The following is a 27,787-nucleotide window of genomic DNA, read 5'->3' as shown; positions in this document are numbered from 1 at the left end:
GTAGTACACAATGTGTGAAGTGGTACACATGTTAAGCAAACGGAAACCACGTGGAATAATGTTTTCAATGATCGCCTCAATATACTGTAATTTATCCTGAAATTAATGTTGCCCTATGAGGAAATAATAAAGTACACCAGTCAATCACTTTATTGGTTTTGGGCTTATTTTATAGGTCCCTCGATAACTTGCGCCTCACTTATAATGCGGTCGATGTTTCTGGACCCCAATGTGTGCGAGTTATTGAGGGAGTGGTGTAATAGAATGACTTGTCACTACATCAGTTGTGCAGCCTCCCTGCTTCTGACTGTTATCATATCAGCTGTTGAGACTAATGAAACTGGTTCCTAGAATGAATACTAGAGCATATTTATTGCTAATTACTGAATTTGACAGTTAAAACCTGGTTATAATAATTTTATTTTTATTATTTCATTCATTATTGATTAATTTCCATGAAATAAAAGCACCTTACCTCATATAGTGTCTGTTATCTGTATATTTCCACACTGACTTACCCCTACATCCTATCATACAATAAATCACTGCCATGTAACTGTTTTGAATCCCACAAATTAAATGCAATATTTACACACATACATAAAAATATGAACCCATTCCAGTTACATAGTTAAGAGTGGTACATCACAAAACAGTCATTATCCACACATAATAATAAATAATAATAAAGAGGAATTTGTATAGCACCTAATCTTTAAAAAAACATATAATGACATGATTAAAAAAAACAAACGCCATGAAATTAGAAAACATAAAAACATGCTGAAAATATTTCAGGTAGGAAACATTATTAGGTCTTTAAGTTTGTTCTTACAGCTGAAATAAGTGAGTTTTGAGAGCCCTCTTGAATGTGATCACTGTGTCTTTGTGTCTAAGTTCAGTGGGCAATTCAATCCACGTTGCTGGGCCCTGGTATGCAAAAGAACGTTGTCCATATGACTTTCTTTTCTTAGTGGGAATAATGGGTATATGATTGTCAGAAGAGGAACGTAGTTATCTTGCTGGTGTGTACACATGAATGAGGTCAGATAGGTATGATGGGCTGGAGTCCGTTAGTGAAATGTAGCACAGAGAACAAATTTTGTGTCTGATTCTGGATCAAATGGATAGCAAGTGTAGGGTACAGAGCAGCGGGGAGGTGTGCTCTGATCGTGGTACTCTAAGGATGATTCAAGCAGCTGTGTTTTTAACTTTCTGAAGTTTCTGGAGTAGATATTGAGATGAACCAGACAGAATTGAGTTACAACAGTCCAGTCTTGAAAGTACTAATGAAAACAAGCGTTTTACTGGCATCAACTGAAAGATCACTGGTAAAGTCAAAATATTAATTGAGTTACCTTCTCTAAATCAAGTCTTTATTATTATTATTATTATTATCATACCATTTTGGGTCTTGCTTTTGGTCCCCCATTTTCTTGGCTTAATTGTTGTTTCTTTAACAAGTTTTTACCACCAGAAATTCAGGAATTTTTTTTTCATTGCTTAGTAAAGCTCAATAGTTGAACCAACATTTGAATCAAAATCATTGATCTAGAACATGGCAATGTCATCACTCCAATGTACAAGTGGGACAACGGCCACCTCGTAAGATTCAAAATCACTTGCATCTAGTGTTGACTCTAGAGTAACATCAGTATCTGATCTAGTTTCTAAGATTTATCCATTAAATTCTTCTATATTGCTTGCAGAAAACCTTAAACTTTGCTCATATCTCAATCAGAACCCATATTTATCTCAACTAAACCTGTTTCATAAAGTGCAGAAAAGCCCTTCCAATATGTCTAAACTCAGCTAACCACATTTCAAACTTTTATCAAAATGTTGAGTAAACAGTCCTCTCAATGGTCATGATTATCAAACTTTATGCAAACTTGGCACTTTCAACCAATCAAACATATGCATCTATGCGGTACTAGGATTTCAAGTAGTGCTGGATTATAATGCACATATGTGACAGTGGGGTTGAAGAGCTATTTACAGGTTACATACAGATGCAGCAGTGGTAGCTAAAAGGTTCCTAGCAGCTAGTTGTCAATGTCATGCTTCACTGTTTCAAAATAAACACTGCTGAATGAAAACATTTCTTGCTATCACAAAATGGGTTAAAACTAATAAGTTATTAGTGACAATTTTTAAATGTGCCAAATTCATCTACATGGTATTCAAGACTGCTCTCTATTAATGGCTGTTCATGCCAAAAACAAAGTGAATTGTAAGAAATATGTTACTTTCTTCATCAATTATCTTGTGATTCTATCTACAAGCGCCAGCCAAGGAGTGACACTTTTATTCTGAAGCTTGCTGATATGCCAGTCAGGATTGATCTTTTAATGTTATATTTTAGCACCATCAAAAAAACATTAGAATCTGATATAAAAAGGTTTTTGATGCTTGTGTAAAAAAAGAATTTTTAACTTGTAATATGGACTGAGATATGTAATGCTTTTTAAGCTGTGATATTTTCATGTAACTGGATTCTACTGATTCAGTATAAAAAATGAACTTATAAAATTGTTATTATCTTCCTTAATCATTCAATGCAGTGCATATCTATCATCCCCACAGCACAAATCAATGATGTTTACGAAAACTGTATCAAACTACAAGCCATTTAAAAAAAATGCATCTTCCTTTGAAATAGAATGTGCTTATTACATGTCAGAGATTATTAACCTTAACCTTCGATCAATATTACCCATAGCATTTAATCACCAACATTGAAATAGGCATTGAATTCAAGAGCATGCATTTTTTTTAATGTGCTACATTTATTGTCATTTTTGGAAATCATTTGACAAAATTTAGAAATAAAATTTTGATTCCACTCTTTATGTGAAATAATAGATAAATTCCTGCTTACCAATTCATTTTGTATTAAACAAGAATTTATAGACAAGTTATTAACATAGAGATCTGTAGATGAAATCGAGTCTCCAGGTAAAAGTTGTAGGTCACAAATAAATAATATAAATAGTAATGGATCTAGAATTGAACCTTTCGGTACTCCATATCTAATTTCAACACATGGTGATATAAAATGTCATTCTCTATTGTATAACATGCAGTTAAAGTCCCCATTTCTTTTAGCAAAATATAAACTTGTCCTCAAGATGTTCAAATGTACAAAATCATGATTCTCCATAAATTGCTAACAACCCTTCTATATAATTTCTGAAGCTGATGAAATACTACCATAATAAATGTCTCTGTTAGAAAACTTTCTATGATTCTCTAACAAGACCTTGTGCTAATATCGGGGTCACGTTAATGCTGGGTTTTACAGTATTGAACTTCTTTCAGAGAACAGCTCATTGGCACATATATACGCGAATTCATGTCTAATGTATATGATGAATAGGGTATCAACACCGTTTACTATCGTGCCGTCGTGGCATGCAGTTCATCTATAATGCATGTAATTCCATTGAAAATCTGCACAAAGATTTACAATATTCAATAATTTTTTCCCCAGATCATTGTGTCTGAATTCAACGGCTAATATACAGCATGAACAGAATATCAACACCATTTACTTGCCATCTGATATCGTACTGTCGGGGCTTGCAATTAATCCGTAATATATGTAATTCCATTGCAAAAACTGCATACATATTTAAAGTATTCAATAATTTTGTGACACATCATTATGTGTCTGAATTCAATGGGAAAAACTAACGGCAAAATTAGGTTAAGAAAGACGAAGCACGTGTACGGTTCATTATGTTCCAGGGTCTATGAATGGTGTCTGTACAAATTTCATACTGCTAAAATTTTCTCATATGCATTGCCATGCTAATTTGCCCATTGCAAATTTCCAATAATTAGCGCTAGTACACCTATTCATTTGAATGACTACAGCAAGAATAATTAACAATCAACACATGCTTTCAGAATGCATGTAACTTTTACTTCAGATTTTGTGAATATCGAAAGAAAAATGTGAAAACTACTATACTAGTCATTGCGCAAAGTGCAGAGAACGACTTGCATTTGTGAACTTGCATTTCGATAACGGTAAAATAGTTTTATAAAAAAAATTAGAAATTAATAACGAGTTCATCATATACCCTTGTAAAACTTGAGAACTAATTGTAGTAGGCCTGCAATGATGATGAGTTACTTTTGTAAATTTTTATAAGCTGTACGCAAGTACAATTTCATACCCTTTCAATATCCAGCTAAAAAGCGGACATTATTACTTACTGCATCTAATAACACCGCCAAGCAAAGCAAAAATGATAGCAGCTTTCGATTTTTGATGTTCATTAAATTGTGAGAATCTTTTATCAACCACCGCATTGTCTGCTGCTTGGTTGTGCATGCAGTTAAAGAACAAACACGTGTCGGCTATTGTTTGAGCAACGATTGTATACAAAATTAAATGAAGACAATCACAAAGACGACTTACTGGCTTTACTCTTGGATCAGTAATAAGTAACATTTCCGATAATGTTTATCGTGGCATTACACTTCAAGAACATGGTGATACTGTTAAATTTCAGAAGCTACGCCACGATCGTATTACATTAAAATTCATATGCGAACTCTTCCCCAAAATGATTATAAACGTTTTACACACTATTTCTTGCACTTTAAAAAAGTATTTTTCCTGGTGCGAGAAAAATACATGTACATGTATTGAAAATTTCAGGAACTATGCCACGATCTTATTATATATCGTATTATATTCGAGTTCTTACCCGATCTCTTCCCCAAAATGATAATAAATTTTTTGCACAATGTGCAGAGAAGGAATTGCGTTTGTGAACCTACTTTTCCATAACAGTATAAAAAATTATTAAAAAATTAGGAAATTAATAACGAGTTCTTAAGCAAACCCCACACACATGTAAAACCCGAGAACTAAGAACAGTTGGCCTGCAATGGTCAAGAATCACTTTTATAAAAATATTTAAAGCTGAACGCATGTACAGTTTCATACCCTTTCAATTTCCAGCTAATAAAGCGGACATTATTTACTGGTCAACTGATTGCATCTAATAACACTGCCAAGCCCAGCAAACATGTTGGCGGCTTTTGTTTTTATATGTTTATTAAAACTATGAGAATCTTTTATCAACCACCACACTGTCTGCTGCTTGGCTGTGTATGCAGTTAAAGAACAAACACGTTGGCTATTGTTAATAGGTAACTCCGATAATGTTTATTTTGGCATAACACTTCAATAACCTGGTGATATTGTTAAATTTCAGAAGCTAGGCTACAATCGTATTACATTAAAATTCATACACAAACTCTTCCCCAAAATGATAACAAACGTTTTATACACTATTTCTCATACTTTAAAAAAGAAAAAAAATTCCTGGTACGAGAAAAATACACATGTATTTAAAATTTGAGGAACCTCGCCACGATTATATTAAATCCAAATTCATATGCGATCTCTTCCCCATAATGATAGTAAACTGTTATACACTATTTCATGTACTTAGTAGAAAAAAATATTTTTTCATGTGCAAATGAATAAGGAAATTTTGGGAGCCACACCACGACCGCGTTATATCCAAATTGGCATTATAGCAGGGTTGCACTGTATATGATTTCTTCTTCAGAAATGTTTCCAGAATTAGATCATGGGGGGGGGGGGATTTTCTACCTCGTCACCAACATAAGGATATAGTACAAAATGGACATTGTTCAATATTTACCCAACATTTAAATATCTATATTTCTTCCTGCTCCACTCTAAAGCTCTATCAAGTCAAAATCTTCAAATGATGTCCCCTGTAGTTGTATAAGCATCACCATGTGTATTCTTTCTGAACTTAATTTGTTCCTAAGCCATGTGTGAATACTGTTCTGTGCTGACAACACCCTTTCACAGTGCTGTCTGATGGGGTATTTACACAGCTTGCTTAGCCAGCTGGATCAAGTTGGAAAATTTTTCTTTATGGTTGTTATTTACTCTTTTCCACAGCTTTACGGTAGTGTCTCTTGGATATCTCTGCTTCAAAATAAGATTTTTCACCAACAAGAACTCTCCCAAAGTCTTTCTTTGCACCAATTTGCTCACTGCAATTTCAGTAAAGAGTACTTTGAAATGAGAATATTCTGAAAGGCAGTACGATATGCTGTCCTCACCACACATACAACTGCACTAGATTTTTCATGCTTTTTCCTTAAAACATTGGAGGCAGCAGTTTCAAAGTCAGACATTAGCCTTTAATGCCTGATTAGATTGTGACTTTGCATGTCATGTAAGAGTTGACATCCTAAATACGAACAGCACATTTCCAATTCAAAAGGGTTACTTTTCCTGCAACTTCTGTAAATATCACAGAACATGCTTCTGTCTTGGAGATGTGTTGTAACCATTTGTTCTAACAATCAAGAATTTAGAAATTTTGCTGGAAATTTTGGTGTCCTTTTTGGCGGTACATCTAACTAGGCATATGACATTGCTGTTTAAATATTGTCCTATGTTTCGTCCTACTTTCTTCATTCTCCCATTTCCTTTTCCACATTTCCTGCCACCACTAACCTGACACTGAAAAAAATCAGTGATTTTATGTCCTGCCATGGTTGATTTCACTTTCCAGAATCGGACCAAAGTTTGCACATGCACATATGAAAGGAAAGGGTATCAATGCAGAACCTGGCATGGACAAAAGTTTTCGGTAATAAATAATTAGCAGGATTTCCAAGTATCCTTTTGTATTAATGTACATCTGCAGACTTTGGAATGAAAGAGGTATGGTGATTAAATAAAAATATCCTTACTTATGATTTTTTTAATTCTTATTTGTTCAATTTATCATGACCAGATCAAAATTTGTAAAGTGACATGCAAAGTACACTTTTATGTGTGCTATTTTGAATTAAATTGTGGGAGTTCTTGAACATCATCATCATCAACATGTGCAAGTTTGCGTATCCTGGGAACCTCTCTGATGAAACCATGAGGAAAGCCCATTGAATTTTGTCAAAACGAGTACATGGGCTTATTATCAAACAAATATTTCCCTGATAAATTGTTTTATTAAAAAAATGGGTGGATGGGCCATCATCTAGCACAGACTTGTAATTGGAAAAATATATGTTAATAATACAGGACATTTGCTCCAACTTACTACTAATTATAAAAGGATTCGAGTCAGCTGAAATAATGGTGCCATTCGGTAATTCTACTGAAAAGCGGTAAATTCTTGGATGTGCTGGTACTATGTTATGCTGGTGTTGTAGACCATCTACTACCATAATTCCACGATCAGACAAGTATCCAGTCAATTTAGTCCTTGTTCCACATAAAGACCTGAAAATAAATAACATTCATCTCTTAGCAAATGCTGCAAACTGCAAACAAGATCACCAACAATACTTATAGCACATTATAAGCTCAACATATGTTCAGTAATCCTCTATGAAGACAACTGAAACTTTTGCTAAGAAATAACTTTGTTTCTGAGAGACCCAGTCCTTTCCCCTCTTAGCACAAAATCAACAGCTTCTTCCTAAATGTAAGCCATTTACAAAATTTGGGACAAGTCTGTGATGCAGAAATGTTATTGTACAGAAAAGTTTTTTCTTCAATAAGTGACCATGACCACTGACATTTTGACAAAAAATCAAAAGCCTTTATCCTTACCAAGCAGAAATCTATCCACAAAGTTTTGTTCAAGTGTGTCATACAGAACAAATGCTCTTGTGCAGAAAACATTCTTTTATTCTTTCAGTCGCATCAACTTTTACTTTCACCTTTCAACTCCATGATCTCCTTACACCAAGTCCAAGCAAACCACAAAGTCTGGGAACCATAGATAATGGACAACTCAAGTTATTGTCTCTAAGCCATTAATTTTTTTCATCTGAGTGACATTTAACACTGATCTCCAAGCTATAGATCATTACTTTCCTTTCTTAACCCACATGCAAGCTATATATAGAATTTGGTACATTTTGATGGTGCAAAAGGAAAGTCTTCAAGCAGAAACCATTTTTCTTGTCTCAGTCATGGATGACATAGACTTTGGACCTTTAATAATAGGGTTCTCTCTTAGCCCAAAAGCAAGATATACACAAAGTTTGGTAATTGTAATAGGTGGAGAAGTGTAGATATTGTGTTGAAATCATTTTCCCTTTTTCAGTTACAGTGACCTTAATCTCTGAACCCAAAACTGATAGGGTTCTTCCTTACCCCCAAGTGAAAGCCATCCACAACCTTTGGCAACTTTAATAGATAACAACTTATTGTGTTGAAACCATGCTGGTAGTAATTGAAAGAAAAGTGCATGGATGGATATCATAACATAATACACTCTGTCTAATTGTCGCAGACATAGGCAAAAAATACCATCTGCTTAGAATCCCTTTCACATCCCAAAACTTTTTGGACCATACAGGAACTCCAAGAGTTCATTTTCTCAAAGAATAATAGATGTCTTTAAAACAGATTTTTCATAGTGGTATTGATTTTATGTTTATAGTGTCACTGGATAAACTGATTTCAATGTAACTCAAACAAGTTATTAACCCCAAAACCATTTCTTGCAAAAAACAATTAAGAAGTCCAAGTCATGCGAGGTACAGAACAGCTCAATTTTTTAAACCTGAGATCTTGTAAAGTTAGTTTTGCTTATAATTGTTGAAATGTAAAAGGCAGGAATACATTGGTGCAATATTTTTCTACTGCATGGAAACCAAATGAGTGAGTGCTATAGGTCTCATTGTTAGTAACAAATTACATCTTTGTATTAGGGATCAAGTAGTAGTATTACTACAACAGGTTTTGAAGATTATAAAATCACTAGTTACTCTGGAATAGAGAAGCAGTTCGATCTAAGACCACTGTCCATGTTTTAAAAAAATCTTATTTTGAGCTCTCTATCTCACCTCATTAGCAAATAATATTTACTTGGTTCATATTGACTGACCCAAGTAATGAAATACAAAGACAGATAATGCCAAATATCTGGTACTTGCTGTTATGATTAGTTCACAAAATCTTCTTTCTATCACTGAATTTTAATAAATGAAAATCCAACTGTACAAATGAAATAAGCCTGTGGGTATACTTTTTGATTCAATGAAATCTTTATTCAAAATAATTTTAAAAGAAACACTCTTCATTTAGCCCCAGTACAACAATCCCTCGATAATTTGTGCCCCAATAACTCACAAACTGGCTTATAACTTGGGTCAAACGTGGATCTCGTTTTTTAAAACCAGAAAATACCAAAAAGCTGATCCCTATTTCTTGAACCTGAAGAAAATCACAATCAAAATTGGTAAATGAAACACTGATATATCACTTGTTTTATGCTCAAAACCAGAAGACAGGACCTGTACATTTTTATCAACATTATGAAATTATTAACTTTTAATAAGAATTCATATAATGTGTAACATTTCCAAATGACATTCTTTGTACACTCTGTAAATGATTATATTCAAGGAAATTTTGATCAATAAAAACTATGCCTAGTGTAGGCAGTACTTTAATAAATACCAATTAAATTATTTTATATCAAGTGAAATTTGTGTTTGAGTTCCAGCTTTTAGTCCTTTTAAGAGTAAACATCATAGATGCAATGTGTATCTAAACTAAAATGTGCCAAACTACCATAAGAGCTGTGTCCGCGAGCGTTTCTCTGAGAACCTGTTTGCGTGCCGACCATGTTTTGATAATCTGACTTGCGGAAGTATTGGTTCTATTGTTGCACTGAATTAATAGCTGGTCCCCTTTGTATTATCATGTTTATTATGTCTTTTGAATCAAATAAAAAAACTGGAATAAAAGAAAACCTAAAAGTCATACCAATCCCACATTCTTAAGATCCAGTGGCCCAAGTTCTATGTCGAGTGAACTCATTTCAGTTGATCAATAAAACACTGTTATAAGTGTTATTGTGTAAATAGTATAAAGTACCTTAAATTAACCAACTTAATCATAACAAGGCAACCACAAGAATGAATACTTTGTAAAATAAAGAGCTGTTTCACAGATATGGATCATTATGGGAAAATGAATTTCAGAGAATTCCACAATTGCCATTTAGAGATATCCTCAAGGATGATAAGAAGTTTCACTATTAGGCTACTTGCAATGAAATCATGGCATCAATACTGAACTAACTGAACAATACAAAAATTGAGTTTTGACGTAGACAAATGTCTCATGAAATCAATGTTGCTAGTTTTTGAAAAAATGTAATCTTGTATGGTGGTGCATCAACATTTAGTCTGGTTCCCTGCTTTGTAGACTCCCTGCTTCATATTAAACTAGTACAAACCACTCCTGGAACCAGACTAATCAACAAAACAAAAAGCAGTGATGTAATACACAAATGTTTTCACGTACATGTGATGGATGTCGAAACCAGATGGAATAATGTTAAGGATCTTTCAGATGTTGGACATTTTGAAAATAAATGTAACTTAAACAGAATAATAAACAACTTCATTAGCTGATGATTTAGTAATTAAACATTTCACACCCAACCATCCCCGCTGTTTTCTCTGTCCATTTTTCGGAGGTCCCTCGGTAACTCACACCCTCACTTATAGTGTGGTCTATGTTTTTGGAGCCCATTGTGCCTTAGTTACTGAGGGAGAGGTGTATGTTGTTTATTGTCAACCTAATGGCAATGAAAACAAACCTGCAGAAGAGACGCTTTTGTGCATTGAGGTTTAATCAGTTTGCACATAAAATTAACAAGTCAGAGACAAAGGAAACAAACCACTTTGATGGATTCTATTTCGCTAAGTTATTAGCTTCCACACGAGCATTTATCTTCAAAAGGTACGTGTTAACTCTTTACCTTCTGCAAGTACTTGCTGCCCTGGCTACTAAGCCTGATAAGCAGCCTGCCTTCTAGCAGCTGTTTGTAGGCTGAACCCCAGAGCATCATAATGGCTGCCTGAGTGAGAACTTCTTGAGTTATTTACATTTTCTGTATCAATTTTGTCCCATGCAAACTATGTAATTTAATGAAAAATAAAATTTTAAACACTTACCAATGTTTTGTGCCACTCATTTCCACCAACAAGTACATATAATCCACAGGAATCAATGTTTATATTCACATATTTATAATAAAAAATATACCTCAAAATATCTGTGTTTATAATGTATGTTAGATTACTTTTCTCACCACTACTTTGCACACCAATGTGTCCACTATTTTATTGCAGATTTGGTAATTTTTTATGATACTGCCTGAAGCACATAAAAAGAAATCTACCTCCCTTGCATTTTCTTATAAAATAAATGCTGGCCCTGAAACTGCTTTAAAGTTGTCCACATTTACCGGTCTCATGTGTTCCGACCAGATTAGATTGTCAGGTGTCGAAACAGGACTTACACTAATGTCCAATCCTTCATCTTGAATCTGGTTAAAATCAATATCATCACTTTCAAAACCTTCAAAACTTCCATCAGAATCGTCATCGGAATACAAGAATGTTGACATTTTGTTTTACTGTCACCAATGACCTCGTTTTCAATAGAATTTCCCGCTTATATGTTGTAAAACTACTAACAGAATATGTTCATTATTTTATGTAAGGACTATTTTCATTGGCTAAATATTATAAAAGAGAATGGATGTTTATAATTTCATCCAATACAAAGCTTTAATATAAAACGTGAATATGCGTATCTGGGGTTTCCCAACCCTTCGCCGGAAACACATGTATGAGCCAGCCGGGACAGAGAGTATTATTAGCAGCTTGTATATGCGTCTCTTGGGTTACAAGGCTATTTTTATGGTCGCATATATGCATTAGAAGAAGGTAAAGAGTTAACCTACATGTATCTAAGGTGTCATTTTGTGACGATTTGTGAAAGAAAACAAATGACAAAAAAGTACAGTTAATTAAACATGTGAAATCTTAAAAATACAGATTTCTCCCTGTTTCTCCCTCTTTATCAAACACAAGCAAACACATACATGTGAGATAAACGTGAATGTATCTTTTCTTCACAACATAAAGAAATGAATTGCCTTTATATTGCCAGAACAATATATCATCCACTAGGCTGTAGGAATAATTTTAGTTGTTATGCATCCATACAGCAACCACCAAACTATCCTTTCTAAAAGTTTTTGGTGCCCAGAGTGGCAGAGTGGTTTACAACATTCACCTTTACCAATCAGGGTTCATACAAAATTCTGAAAAATAAATTCAAAGACTTTTTCCCAAACTTTCGATGACCACAAACATAGATTTCCAAGACCTATTTCCACTAACATTTTGTATACAAGTTATATGTGAAAACAACAAATCTAAAATACTACAAAACTGTTTAATGATGAAATTCAAACTAAGTTATAATTAATCAAAAGAATGAAACCAGGAAAACTCAACTACATCTGAATCTAACAACACTGGACAATTTTATATGTGTTTATCGAAAGAAATTAAACTGTTTGGGTTTATTTCAATTTTCAAAGACTATTAAAGACCTCAGGGTAATCTGATCGCAAGCAAGGCCTTGAAAATGCTATCTCATTTTTCCCAAGCTGTCAAAGACCTTCAAAGACCATAAGAACACTGCCAATTACTGCCATCTTTACTTCTGTTTATGTTGGTTCAATTCTCAAGCTTGGCCAATGCAAGTATGTGAGAAAGCTGCCAGTAGCTTCCTGTGGTCAATGGTTATGACCAGGATTTTCCTGGGGTTCTCCCTCCACCAGTTATAGTAGCCACCATATAATGATTATCTTTCAGTAAGAATAAAGATAAACCCCTTAATAACAACTACCACTAAAAGGTTTCATTTCCACCTCTATAATCCTGTGATTACATGTCAGAATCCAGTGTTATACTGAGCATAAACGTGATATCTGTGGTATGTGTTGTCTTGTCATTATATGTTTACAGTGTATTTATAATACCTATGTGGAGATCGTCTCATGTAGCATGTATATGTAAATAGCTAGACTGAGTGAAAGAATAAGTGTTCACCATATTACTGCATGTTGGCATGTGCATATGCATGTTGGTGTGCATTACTAGTCCCATCTTAACCTCATTTCTCTTGATGCAATCAGAAGTCCTCATGGAGAGGAGTTGCAAAACTCTCTCCAGTATGTAGCTCTTGTAGAATATATATATATCTACATCTAATCTTGTATTTATTTCACAAGAATTATAAATACTACACCGGAGTCTTAGTTCTGGTAACGATTGTAAATGATTTATGATTATGGATGATATTTGCAACGTGAATATTTGTTTTATATGTTGTAGGTTTAATTGCTATCCTGCATTAGTAAATAAATATATTATGACTAGGGAAGAACCACCAACACAGAAGCTACTGGTAAGCTTTTTCACATGCTCACATTGGCTGAACCCATGCATACATAGGAGAGATGGCAGTGATCTGTAAAGGCAATCAAAAAAAGACAACTTGGCTATCTGGAGTCCTCTATGGATAGACAGAAAAGGAGCAAATGTGAGTGTATCCCTATGCACCTATGATCAGGCAGTAAATAATGGGGATTTTGATACACATACAGGGAGATTTACCTAAGTAAACAAACTAGGTTTTACCAATATTATGAACATTTTGTTTTGCACTCAGCTGATTCTTTTGGCAACACTATTTTTCTAATATTCAAATGAAACCTACAATATTGCATCTTAGAGAAGACCATGCTTGAGTGTTCGTGTATCTTCATGCACCTGCAGAATGTATCTACATGAGCAGGTTTGAATGTATTTTTTCATATATTTACCTGTATGACATATGGTCAATCCTCTGGGGGAAAGATCCCAGCTGGCCCCATTGACACAAAATACCCCCTGATTCTTCCCATTCATCTGGTATTCCAGGATTGTGTGCAGTCAGGATATCAACTGTTGACACATTGTAGTACAAGCTGAGCAATTCAGAGGAGTTTACTGCGGCACCATCTTCCATTATCTGCACTTTAATGGGGAAACTTGTGATTATATTCAAGGCTACACTGTACCTCTTCTCAGGATCTGAAGGAGTAACAGCTGCTGGACTATATACTGGATCAAACTGAAGACTTACCACTGAAAAAGAAATATATTGTTTTCATGTGATGATGATGCATTTATAGGGGGATTGATTGCAATACTTACCTTTCATCTCTTTCCTTCAAGATTTTTTTTTACAATACACACGATCCAAAGCACTCGAAGTTTAAAACATTTGGGGATAAATTCCTAATTCTCCTTAGATATGAAGTCCCATATAACCAAACTCCTTTTCTTTTGTTCTGATGTGACATCATGAGAAATAATTTCCTTTAGATCTGTTTAAGTTTACCAGGTCTATTCCACTTACCAGTACCAACTTATATCAGAGTACTGTGATTAATATTATTAAATAGCTTAGGGAAATGGATCACTGGCAAGAGCCTTTTACAGTTTACAGTTATAGCCCCCCTCTGATTAACTTTGCCCTTCATCTGCATCATACAAGCAGGGACAAACTCCTTGCATGGATATATTTCTAGCCTCTTCTCAATTAAAAAATAAAAAGAGCAAATAAATGAGTCTGTTAGTAACTATAAAGTTGTATTCAAAATTGTAATATTTAAACTTAATGACACTTTGGTGACAATAAATTTTACCACAAGTCAAAATGAAGTGTTTGGGAGTGCAACTAATATTATTTCTGTCATACTTACAGTTTATAATTGCATTGCCAGTATTCATTGCATGTGATTAATCTTCTTCCAGCTAGTAACTGGAGGTCGTGAATGAAAAAGTAACTTAATGCCAGTTTGAAACTTCGAGTGCCCATTTCCATCAATTGGAATATCAACCTTCTCCACTTTGGACAGAGACTAAAAGGACATGAGAACAGGGACGAAGAAGAGAACTGGACAATAATATCATGTGCCTAATACATATTTAAAATTAGTTTTACCCACAGAAAACGACATTTTAAAAGCAGTATTGTACTGTATTACTGAAGTGACCAACCCAGTGCAGAGGCTGACGGCCCAAGAAAAATTTTCCCAGTGAACTTACAGTTGATGTTAGTACAGTGCTCTAATCCAGACAGGAAGGTAGCTTGACAACTTGTTGGGGTGTGTAGTGTTCGCTTTAATCTAATCAGCTTTAAATATCACTCAAGTGTTCTTGGCAGTAAAAGCAATCAGACATTCCACACTAGAATAAAATTTATACACCTACAGCTGGTTTTGTTATGCCTTCACTAGAGTTTAAGTTCTATAAGAGAAATTTGAATTTTTAACTTAAACAATGAGGCAATAAGAATGTAACAATTAACTGTACCAGCAACTGGTGAACAAATGATTGTAATGGATGCAGTAAAATCATTTTCACTGACATATGGGAGGCAGAAAGATAAAATCCCAAAATGTCAACTGTTAATATTGTAATGTTGTTGCTGTCGTTGTTGTTATTGTAGGGTTTAACGCCATTTTTCAGCACACGATAGGCTATACATAGCAGCCAGTATTAATGGTGGAGGAAGAACCCGGGAAAACCCCGGAAAGAACCACTGACCCACGAGAAGCTAATGGCAAGCTTTCTTACATACCCACGTTGACTGACTCGAACCCACACAGACAGAGATGAGATGGCAGTGATCCATAACGGAAAGCGCTTTAGACCACTCGGCCACTCGGGGCCCCCGTTAATATTGTAAGCAGGAAAGGATGCAGAGATGTGGAAACTAAGCAATTCATTCTTGGGATCAATGCCCAGAAAAAGAAGCACAATGTCAAAAGCATAAGAAGACACTAATGAAAATTACTGCTATCCCAAATCAACATTTCACACAATATAATCAAGAGCGGAACCAAGATTTCTAGAGACTATCAGCACAACGAAGGGTCAGCCTTGGAAAATGTGTGCCTGACTGAACTCTTCAATTTTTTTAAAACTGATACTGGAGCTGATATGAATTGAATTAGTGAGAGGGATTTATGAAAGATCCAAGACCAAAAACTATCAAAGTCTGATAGAAAATGGTATGGTCCTGGAAACATAAACTGCTGGAAAAATTCAGATGTGAAATGGAACCAAACAATGCATTCAGTACACAGGATATATCTGTTGTAAAAGGATTTACTCAGGTACTCTTAGGCAGGCCTACAATACAGACATTATTAAATAGGCAAGTATCTCTCAGTGAATTCTTGATTATAAAAACTCGCAAAATGCAACGAAATTCACAAAAAATCTGTAACACTAGATTACCATGAGAAATTTCCAAATTTGTTTAACCTATTACTTTATGTAACTGCCTTTGGATGCCTCTACTCCATTCTCATGGAAGCGCCTTTGGACGCCTCTACCCGATTCACATAAAAGCATGTTTTCAAGCCTCTACAGCATTCTTATGGAAGTGCCTTTCGATGCCAGCTGTAAATATCGGCCATTTTAAGCCTGTTTTTGTAATGCCATCTTTGGGGAAAACCCCTTATTAGTAACTACAATCATTGAAGTTAATGACCAATAATCTACTATCTAAAGTAACTCCAGGGTTGTATTTTCCTCTCTCCAAAATGGAGCCCGCAGATTTTGTTCAGTACTTTCCTGAGTTGCACAATTAGAGTCACTACTATGAAAGCTTCAATAACTTTATAGGTAAAGGCTCTTATGTAGGCAACAATTTGTTTTTGTTATAAATATCCAATTTACATGATTTAGTGATGTAGACACAGACAAAGAACTTGTAAATTTCAAGTATGAGAAACGGCAACAACGGTTGGTCACACGGATTCACTGTCTTGATGGTGAACGAGTTCTCTCAAGATTTTAAAATACAAAAAATTTCTTGTGTGAAAAATAATTATACAGCTATAATGATTGAAAAGTAAAGAAATCAGAAAAATATCAGTAGCAAACTCGAAAGAGAAATCACGATCATCAACTTTGCTCCCAAATATGAAAATCTTCAAGCAAGGATCAAAGACCATTTTTCTTCAGGCACTGTTAAATCTGAGGCATCTAAGCCTCATTCATACAAGGTAGTAATGGATTAGGAAGAAATATGGCATAATAGGAGAAATTTAGATCCCATGCCTACCAGAGTATCAGAGCCTATTAGAGTTAATATTTCAAACCATGATCCTTTATCTGACTTGCCAATCAGGTAAAGCTTATTTAAAAATGCAGTCTCTAGATCACAATTTCATTTAACAGGTTAACATACTCAGCAGAAGAGATGTAGTGTTAGCCATTACCTAATTAGCTTTAAATATCACTCAAGTGTTCTTGGCAGTAAAATTTAAGTAATCAGACTTTAAATATCACTCAAGTGTTCTTGGCAGTAAAATTTAAGTAATCAGACTTTAAATATCACTCAAGTGTTCTTGGCAGTAAAATTTAAGTAATCAGACTTTAAATATCACTCAAGTGTTCTTGGCAGTAAAATTTAAGTAATCAGACTTTCAACACTGGATTAGAACCTATATAAATCTACTGCTGGTTTATGTTTCTAGGGTTTGAGTTGTATGGGACAAATACTCTCAGGGCAGTCTTGTCTCCTCTTAACAACTATACTGATTTCTTGAAATTAATAAACAGTATAGATTGCCTACTGGAGCTATTCTTCGATAACAAATAACATTACAGGGTGATATACTTGGGACCAAATGATTCCTGTCTCTTGTGCAACAATTGATTCCTGTCTCTTGTGCAACAATGATCAAAGGTAAAGCAATGAAATCCTGGAGTGAGATCACCACAAAACAGCTTTGATAATGTCATCCAAAGCAGACTTACTGAAAATGGCCTTAGCTATTAGATGCAGCTGCCAAAATGTCAGAGGTACCTTTGCAAGGAAGAAAAGTACTGTTACGATCATTTTAATTCCCTTTGATCACAGAGAGAGAGAACTATAAAGCTCTGACCAGGCAAAGAATATCTTGCTTATACCCAGCAAGGAAACAACTGACAATAGTGACTTCATTACTAACAGGAGCTACTGCATGTAGCTGAATCTTGACAGAAAAAAAAGAGACAGAATCTTGGTTACCATTAAACTATTAAAAAAAAGTTTTCCACTGACAAAGCATGAATTTCACTCTTTCTCCTTGCCAACTCTAGCATCCAAAAGAAGACTGTTTTAAGGTTAATTATGCTTCTGCAAAGGAAGATTCACTCAAAGGTTCCAAAGTAGGTTTACTGGTGGATAACTTGGTATTAAAGTGCAAGACTGGTCTCCAGAGCTCAAAGCACCTGCTCAGTACTCAAAGATGCACATCCAACCGTATAATGGATCCCACAGTGAACTTGAGATGGCTGCTCCATAGCCCTTATTGATGGATACCGAGTAATGTTTCTTGAAGAGAAAAATAAGACAGTCTGTAACTGCTGTTAAAGAGAGGCAGATAAAATCAATGCATTTTCTGCATGCTTTCTGGTCCGACACTCAAAAGACATAAAGTTGGACCTTGCAATTCAGCTTCATTACCATTAAGTCAACCAGTAGCCTTCTCCACTGATGAAGCATCTCTACTGGTGCAGAGACCATTCTGAAAGGATTCCTCTATCAATCTGAGAATGGTCTCATCTCAACCTATTCAATGCAGAAAGTTCCAAGATACATGGTTCCCATGCTTTTCTAAAGATAAATTTCCAGGTCATTTCCAGGGTTTTTCCAGGATGAAATTAAATTTTTCAAGGTTCACATATGACCATTAATGAATGGAATTAAGGAACATTTTAGATTATAAAACATGCATTTTTTAAAATCTAAAGATGGTTTTCTTTCAAAACCACAAAATGTATCACACGAAACAAGTTTGATTATATTCCGTTAAATCAGCATGTAAAGTCATTTCAATGTACAAAATAAAAATTCTAACTTTATTTTGCTGACCTCTGCATTATGTTGCAAAGTTGGACCAACATAATGAATATACATTAGTTTTGTTTCCTTTCAAACCTTTAATTTAAAGAATTCTTTAGCAATATATATATATATATATATATATATATATATATATATATATATATATATATATATATATGCATCTTATTGAAAGTAAACATTTCCTATTACAGTATAAAAAAACAATAAAAGCAAATAATTAGAATCTTGTCTTGAAACAATGAGAGTTTAACCCTGAATTTATCTGTGCCAATAAAATCCCAAGCAAGATTTATCAAACACCCTAATCTCCTTAAGAAGATCTGGTTAAAAGTCCATCATTTAAAAAACATTTTCAAAAGGGTTTATTTAAATTTTGACAAGAGACCTTCAAAATTACATACTGTTGTACAAGGACTGAATTTTCTGTAAAACCAACTGGTCTTCTTGTAATTCGTTAAACCAGTCCCCAAACCTGTATTGATATAGGGGTTCAAAAAATGGTTTTATAATACAAGGGACGACAATTTCTCATTTCAGCTCTGAGAGTCAACAGTTTGGACTATAAATTTGGATTAAAACAAATATCAGTCCATTTTCTAATCTGGGTTTCCTCAGAATATTCCCACCCCACTTTGTTCATATTTGAACATTTTAGGTTGGGGTTTGGAGTCGTTGCAAATGCATATCCAACATTTGAAATTTGCCGCTGCATTGTGGTAGTGACAGATGGTAGTCGCTTACCAGTAGGCCTAAAAAATTTAAACATGTTATATCGACTTATACCTGCATGAAATTGATAGAAAAATGATTTATTTTCTCATTATGTCTTTATTCCTCTGACAGACTAGACCAAACTATGGCACTGATGAAACCTGACCCAGTACTCACTATTTGCATTACTAGTCACTTCACGTATCTCATACGACGACATCGGAAGTTCATTAGTCACGTCATATAAAAAACAAACTCCATTTTAATGTTGTTGTAGAGAAATTTAATTTTATTAAATGAAAGTCACATACTTTTGTAAAAACCAGCAATCTGGCCAGTCTGATTTATCAAGCAGAGAGCACGTCAACATGGTAGTTCTGTAATACAACAAAACTCTAGAAGAGGGGCTCCGACTGGCTGAGTGGTCAGCAGCAGAGGGGGCGAATCGGACATTTTGTCCAATCGTTATTTTGCTTAATTAATACTTTCTGCACTCAACGATCTAGTGTCGTCAGTGCCTGGTAAAAAAAAACGACGTCGTCGTTGGGGGATCGTCCAAACGTCATTTGGTTTAATTAACACCTTCTGCGCGTCGATCCCCAGCGTCGTCAGCGTCCGGTAAGCACATCGACGACTGCGTCGATGTCATCGCCCCCCCTGCTGCTTACAATGAAAATTATTTACAACTAACCGAATATTTGGTCAAGTCCGATACGATATCGTGTCCGAGGATCATGTAAATTTATCGTTACGAATCCATGTGGGGTCGACTGAGCATGACTAAAAAAGTTTTGAAAAACATTAAAGTCCATGTCACCGCCGCACCATGTCTGCCAAATATTTCGTAGCGTGTGTGTATCAACGCCGTTGAACACAGCAAGAATATTACAGTTGTCTCTAATTACTTTTGGAATCTGAGTGTATCATTGAGTGACATATATCACGTCAGTGTTTTTATGCCTGCCTCTGGAAAATATCCTAGCTGGGTTTTTTTGATTGTCTAACATAACATCATCGTACACGACTAGATTGTTAACGTCGCCATCAATATCATCAATACCCGGTGCATCACTGATATCCGTAATAAACTCAATAACATTTTTTTTAGCGATCGCTGATGCATTCTCGTTGAAATCTTTCAACACCTCGTAGCATCATTGATCATCTACGCTAGGAGCAACCAAATACAACTTATCCCACTTCATCCATCTCATTATTAAATTGAGTAACAATTGCGTCTTGCCGGATCCAGATGGTCCGATGATAATCATCCGGATCGAGTTTGGTAACGCTGCAACATGCTTAACTGGTTCTCTTGTTTTAGTCGCCGAAAAATCAATTATATTCATATCTCTATACATAAATTATGGATCTATATTGTGTGAAGTGTAGAGTACGTACTGGCACAAATGATATGACAACCGTTACAACAAGAAATAATAGATCGGCGCTTACTGGCAAGTGTGTACAATGCGGTACAAAGAAATTTAGATTTATTTCTATTAGACCCGGAGATGTTTTAAAAAAAAGCGAGGAGGTGACATCGCAGCCAAATTGGCAAAACTCCCCGGAACACCGTGGGCAAAGTATCCAGGAGAAAAACACCTCCCAGGATATAACTACTGTGGCCCCGGAACACGATTAGATATTAGACTCGATGATCAAAATCAGCCCAAACCCGGTGAGTATCCAATAAACGCTATCGATAAGGCGTGTCATGCTCATGATGTTGCTTATAAAAGTAGCGATCTGCAACAGCGTCATATCGCGGATGTAAAATTAATTCACGCATTAAATGCTATTCCTGATAAATCCGTCAAAGAAAAATTGGCCTCATGGTTGGTAAAATCGGCTATGAAAGGTAAATTAATGATTGGAAGCGGAGCTTCTCGCGCTGGTAATTGAAAACGATAGCGTTTATAATAACAACATGGAATCCATCTATTATTCTCCGAGAGGATACTGGAAGGGGAAGGCCGCAATTGGTAAGCTTGCAAGCGCTGCAAAGGTAACAAAGACCACTGCGGCTAATTGGTTATCCAAACAGGCTATATGGCAAATCTATCTACCACCGCCTAAACAAATCAACTTCTCGCGCTTTGATGTCAGCGTACCTAATGAAGTTCATCAGGCTGATATACTATTTTTGCCGCATGACAACGGTTACAAATACGTGCTAACCGTAGTTGATGTTGCGAGTCGATACAAACAAGCGGAGCCGTTAAAAACAAAGTCGGCAACTGAAGTAGCCGCTGCGTTTGAAAGAATTTATCGAAGAGGCCCTCTGCGCTGGCCAAATCTATTACAAGTTGATCCCGGTAGTGAATTTCGCGGCGCTGTTTTATCAACGCTGAAACATCATAGCGTCGCGATACGACGAGGTCATACTGCGCTACATCGTGATCAGGCAATTGTTGAACGATTCAATCGGACTCTTGCTGAACGGTTATTTGGATATCAATACGCGAAGGAATTCATCCAAGAAAAACGATCTCGTGAATGGGTCAAAAGGTTGCCAGGCGTAATTGCCGCGTTAAATAACGAGATTACCCGAGCAATCAACATGAAGCCCAGCGACGCGATTAAATACGAGTATATACCCGGAAAATCAAAAATAAATAGCGTTTCCAAGCCGATTCTTGGCGATGTCACTGTCAGATATCTATATGAACCAGGAGAGCTTGAAGGCGGTAAAAAAAGAGCTACTGATCCTATTTGGAGTGTTACCACACATAACATATCAACGATAACACGATCAACTGGTAGACCACCGATCTATAGACTGGATTCAACTGCTCCTCAGCGCGGATTTACACGCGAGCAACTACAAGTGATACCTAACGATACTCAATTACCCCCACGTGGTCTTAACTAGCGCCGTTGCGTCTATTGCACTCAAGACAGGTCAACCTCACATTGTTTTTGACATGACCGAGACTGTTATCGATCCAATCCACGGTAAATTGGCGAGTGTCTTTATCCGAATAACGCCAACTCATTATACAATTGCAACTCGCGCAGTGATTATTCTGTTGTTGTCGTAGCGAGATTATTAATTCGGCATCAATATCAAAACGCCGCTGTTTTTTTTAATCCTGTTGGCGGTAACCCGAGAGTTTTCTATCAATCACGCTTGCATCGATGGTGACTTTGTCGCCGGCTTCGTCGGTGGCTTCGTCAATAACAATTCTTCGAAGCTGATTTATCCTTCGTACTCTGGACACTGCAAGATAGACTAGATTCGACCATTCGATGCGATTATCAACCATCCAAACAATTGTGTCCGTGATGGTTAGTCCCTGCGAGGAATGTATTGTCGTTGCGTATCCTAGCGTCCACGGGGATTTATCAGCACGTAGCGCGTCCTCGACGACGCTGATATCAACGAGCACAATATCATTCAGCACGAGAATTTGTTTTTTTGTCCCCGACGCTGTCGGGGCTGGAATCTCAACTTCAATGTTCTGCCGCCGTGTGTCCGCGGGTCTATAACATAACGGCACTGGATGCGTTGGAAACTTTTCCTTATGCAACGTAAACAACTTCCGCTGAAGTGTGTCTCTGACTATCTTTCTACTCGCTACAATCAAATCGTTTGGTCTCCATGTTTCCCAGAATTCATTTAACGGCGTTTCCGGAATCACCTCGCGGATTATTTCACACTGAACTCTATCCGGCTGTAATCTGATTAGTTTTTTAACCTCGCGCAGTTGTTCATCAAGTGCTCGGTAATCAGTATCGGTTTCTTCATAATAGTCCACAAAGCCCTTTAACCAATCATGTGGACCCTCGCCGACAAATGGTGGTGGTTGGCCATGGTCGCCACACATGATCACCGCTGTATTCGCGAGCAGCAACCAATCAAGAAACATTTGTAAAACGTCTAACGAAACAGTACATATCTCATCCCAAATGATAACCCCAGGAATAAATTTTTCACCCATTCGATCAGGAGTCCACTCACCACCGCTGTATCGAAAAAAGCTGTGATAAGTAACGGCGTCAACATTTCGTTGTTTTATTTCTCGCGCTAGTCTATGGGTCGGTGTAAGCACGATTATACTTGCCCGCGTTCGAAATAATTCAATTGCCCGAGTCGTCTTTCCTGACCCGCCACAGCCGCTTAAATAAACCGTCTTGTGTCTACAAATTGGATCAGAACACGGTGGTGCATTAGACCATTCTGATAATTTATCACCGCGTAAGTAGTCGTTCTCAACGGTGACATCTGCTGACGGGGAATAATCGCGTCGTATTTCATTTTTAATTCTCCATGTACCCCAACTCTCGTCCGGACTAGTAAACTCGGCTACGTTTCCCTTATACGCTACGTCAATATAAAATGAATCAACGGCTACTCTAACCGCGGTGTTGGGAAATCTATTTATCATCGAGAATAAATTGATAGCGGCGTAACCCAGCATAGACGCCCTCAAATGTGGATACGCCGGGCTGTCTCCATCGCTGTAGGTAACAACTGTACCCAACTTTGTTCCATTGGACAAGAAAGCTGTTTTGCAGTTCACGTATCTATTTTTCGCCACTGCGTCCTTGATTATGAAATCATATTCCGCGTCATCTATAATCAGCCGTGAGCAATATCGTTTGTAATCGCAGTTTTTTCCACCTTGTGTGAACTTACCAATTATTCTTCTACCGAGATCTTTTGCCTCGCGGTTTCGTTGGTTGAATATCCTCCTGGACCATTCGACGATATATTCCTCGTCGGCATCGATGTGTTTTCTGGACTCGTCAATTATGCTATCTAGACGCTCCGGTTCTGGTAACCAGACTTCAGTCTGCGCTCGATATGATATAATCGCGTCACCGACAATCAACGAAATTAGCATTTTACAATCAATCATATACCGTAGCAGCGCTATTGGCAGCCACTTCTTTTCAGCCATGTGTCTACCGATCCAAATATAACAACAGCGATGAAGTCCTGCTGCGAATTCAAATGATACTATGCGAGCGAATCCGGTTAAATCAAAATCAGGCAGTGGTCCATTAATAGCAACACGAGTCATTTCATGTCTGGGGTGTCCAAATCGTCTAAAGTACTCAGCGGCGGATCCATACCCGAGAAAACTCGCTGGATAACAGGCAACCATATCAACCGAGATCATAGCGTCGCGGTTGTATTCAGTGTTCCATAGTCCACCGTGATAGTATTCCAAACAACTGGATTGTACATCCGGCAGAAATTCCTTGCGCGTTGGTCTCCACGCATTTTTCCTTGCTGCAACATGAGCTACAACCGATGGAATCGTAAAACAATTTGTTAGCAGTTGTTCATTATGCTCTTCAAATTCCATGGCGGTTTTTTTCATCCTGTTGTGAAATGCTTCAGTGCGATATAATTCACCGTTTGGTCTTACAAACTGATCAAAGGTATCCGCATCGTTTTCAGCGCTGCGAAGTAACCACATTGATACAGGGTCGTTTTTACACAAACAAGCAATAGCATCAAATAGTTTCCTCTCCGCGAGAAAACCGTCCTCTCCCAGGAATTCTTCGGGTATATACTTTACTGTTCTATCCCGTGGAAATATTGTGATCGCGGGCGTCCATGCGTGTTCGTTATGATCAATAATTTTGATTGGGGCTCCCTTCGATTTATACTGCGATTCGTATAATACTTCACCGGTTATCGTTGTAACGGTTATTGGAAATCTCAACGACGTTTCTAATCTCGCTATGTCGCTGATGGTTGCTCCACGCTCTTTTACGGTTAGTTCCCACTGGTTGATTTTGCTACGTCGTAAATCAGTCAATTTGTTTCCTCGACATGCATTTGTAAAATGCTCTATTATTCGTTCTGCTACACAATTTATCCCCGTTGACTGTTTCATCGGTTTCAGTTTTCCGATATCAGGTTTCTTATTTAATGGGTATATTCCATAAACAACTGCTGTTTCAGGATACGCTCGTTCATAGTATGGTCTGTCAATTCCGGTTAACAGCCCTGGCTTGGAGTCGCGGCTAACAATGACTGTTTTCTTGTCGCTGAGAACCGGTTCAAATTTATCACGTATGATCCAATCGCCTGATTCCACCCGGACAATAAATTTTACTCTGAAGAAATACCTTTTACCGTCAAGTTGTGATATTATCGTTGCTGCGCGGTTGTCGTTCATGGTAGCATCAACAACACCATCAATTCGAAATGTTGACCAACTATGAGATACACCATCACGCTTGAATTCATTGATACAATCGCGTATTTTATTCAACAGGGTTCTATCGTTTATTAACGCTTTTGGTGTGTCCTTGAGGACTCTATCGAGATTGAACTTAATATTTTTCCGGGGCTTAATTGCTGCCAATCTCTCGAACTCATCCATATAATTAAAACAAGTATTTAAATGAAAGAATATAGTATAATGAATCACTGCAAATGGTTGATGATTGGGTCGACAACCCCGTGCAATAAATCATGTAGAGGTGAATTCTGCGGGTACCATTTACAGAGCGTTCGTAATGGTTCTCTTGGTCCCCTCCCGTGCTTGGTTTGCCACGTCGGTGTAAGAGGAAAATCGCAGTTATGTATTAATTGTGGCGGAAAGCGATACAGGGAACTAAAACGCTATTATGACAAGCGAATTAAAAACGCCGTCATTGACCCCACCGCTGACTTCATCATCAAAACCCCCCAAGACTACGTTGAAAGGTTTATAATTAAACCAAATAATGAATTAGACAAGTAGTATTATTATACAAATGGACCAAGAGTTCAAACCTCACCCCTTGCTCGTCAATTACGAGGCATCTCGCGACGGCATTGTCAGAAACCGCAGACTAAAAAACCCAGTTGGTACCGTAAGTAATCAGGGGTATCTGATGTTTGGTGCCGGGGGAAAAATTTATCTTGTTCACAGGGTGGTATTTGAAGCATTTAACGGATTAATCGAGAATGGACTTGTGATTGATCATATTAATAATAATAAGACTGATAATTCTCTTATAAACTTGCAAGCTGTCTCACAGAGTCAAAATACCAAAAAAGGCCAAACCGGTAAATACCCAAAGAAAGCAAAACCCGTAAAGTCATTTGATACAACAACTCACGAGGAAAAAATATTTCAGTCGATGAATGAGGCGGGAAAATACTTTGACATTTGTAGAGCCTCAATACGAAAAGTAGCAGAACGAGTATATCAAACAGCGATCTCAAAAAAGACTGGGCACAGAATTCGATTTTCATATATAACAGAAATTAGCGAGTGACGAAGTCACCGTGACAAGGTCACCATGACAGTGTGAAACGTTATTGTCTGTTCCGGAAGAAAACAAAGTATGAACACCTCGGAATTGATACACGGGGGTTTCATTTTTTTTTTATTTAAAAACAAGATGTTTTATAAGAATAATGAATATCGAAGACATCAATAATATATTAGCCGAGATTTCAAAATTAAAAAATCAAGGAATTGAATTATCTGATGGTCTCGACAGTGAAAAAATATTATCCGATTATGAGATTATTAACGAACAGTCGAAACGGGGGCGTTTTACCCTGGCCCGCGAGTACTTTTTTATAAAACGATTACAACATACGATTAATGAAAACTTGTACCACAATGACGCAAATGCATTCATTGGACTATTCACTGCTGTTGAAATAATACGAAAAAAACTTGGACGTGTTTATGAACGACGCAGGGAGATTTCTAGCAAGATCAAAAACATTAGAAGGATTATAGACGAAAACTCCGGCGAGAAATTAGAAATTGCTTCGCAATTGCAATAATGGTAGGCGAATCACTTACTACTCGGCTAGCCAGAGAGCGGCTAGCAGCGCTTAAAAAGTTCATACCGTTACGAGACAGGGTCCGAGAACAACTTCAAACGCGGCAGCAACTACAAACCGATTTTACTGTTGGAAGCAAACAACTCTTTGCCCCGGTAACTAAAGCGACCAAAGATGTTACGGCGGCAACAGTACCCGTCCTCGATGCGCTTGAAAAGATAGCGGCAAAGACAAAACAAACAAAAAGGTCTTTAGAAACACTCCCTGCGAAAATAGCGGCTGCTACAACACGGAGGCCACCACCACTCGCTATAACGGAACCACAAGAACCCTATGTTACAATGGCCGATGAAGAAGAACTAGGCGCTACTGCGAAAGAACCAGAAGAAGAAATACCGGAAGAAGAAATACCGGAAGAAGAAGAGGAGAATATACCCCGTGTTATACTCAAGAAGAGCACAATAGATCAAATTAGAGGCTTCAGCCATGAAGAATTAATTAATTTTGCT

At 36.8% G+C, this 27,787-nt stretch overlaps 1 protein-coding gene across 1 annotated transcript in view; it reads right to left on the bottom strand.

Moving 5' to 3' along the window:
• LOC149781478 (uncharacterized) overlaps positions 1-27,787 on the bottom strand; it is a 430,415-nt gene that overhangs the window by 374,294 nt on the left and 28,334 nt on the right. Inside the window, exons 3-4 of the mRNA XM_089934971.1 lie at positions 13,725-14,028; positions 7,113-7,294 (exon numbers count right to left, since the gene is read on the bottom strand). Of these exons, the coding sequence (XP_089791097.1) occupies positions 7,113-7,294; positions 13,725-14,028 (486 nt within the window). The remainder of the gene's footprint in view (positions 1-7,112; positions 7,295-13,724; positions 14,029-27,787) is intronic.

The sequence above is a fragment of the Sinohyriopsis cumingii genome, chromosome 15, assembly GCF_028554795.1.
Source record: "Sinohyriopsis cumingii isolate HCF-2022 chromosome 15, ASM2855479v2, whole genome shotgun sequence".
Taxonomy (NCBI): Eukaryota; Metazoa; Mollusca; class Bivalvia; order Unionida; family Unionidae; genus Sinohyriopsis; species Sinohyriopsis cumingii.
This window is presented reverse-complemented; position numbering and strand designations above follow the sequence as displayed.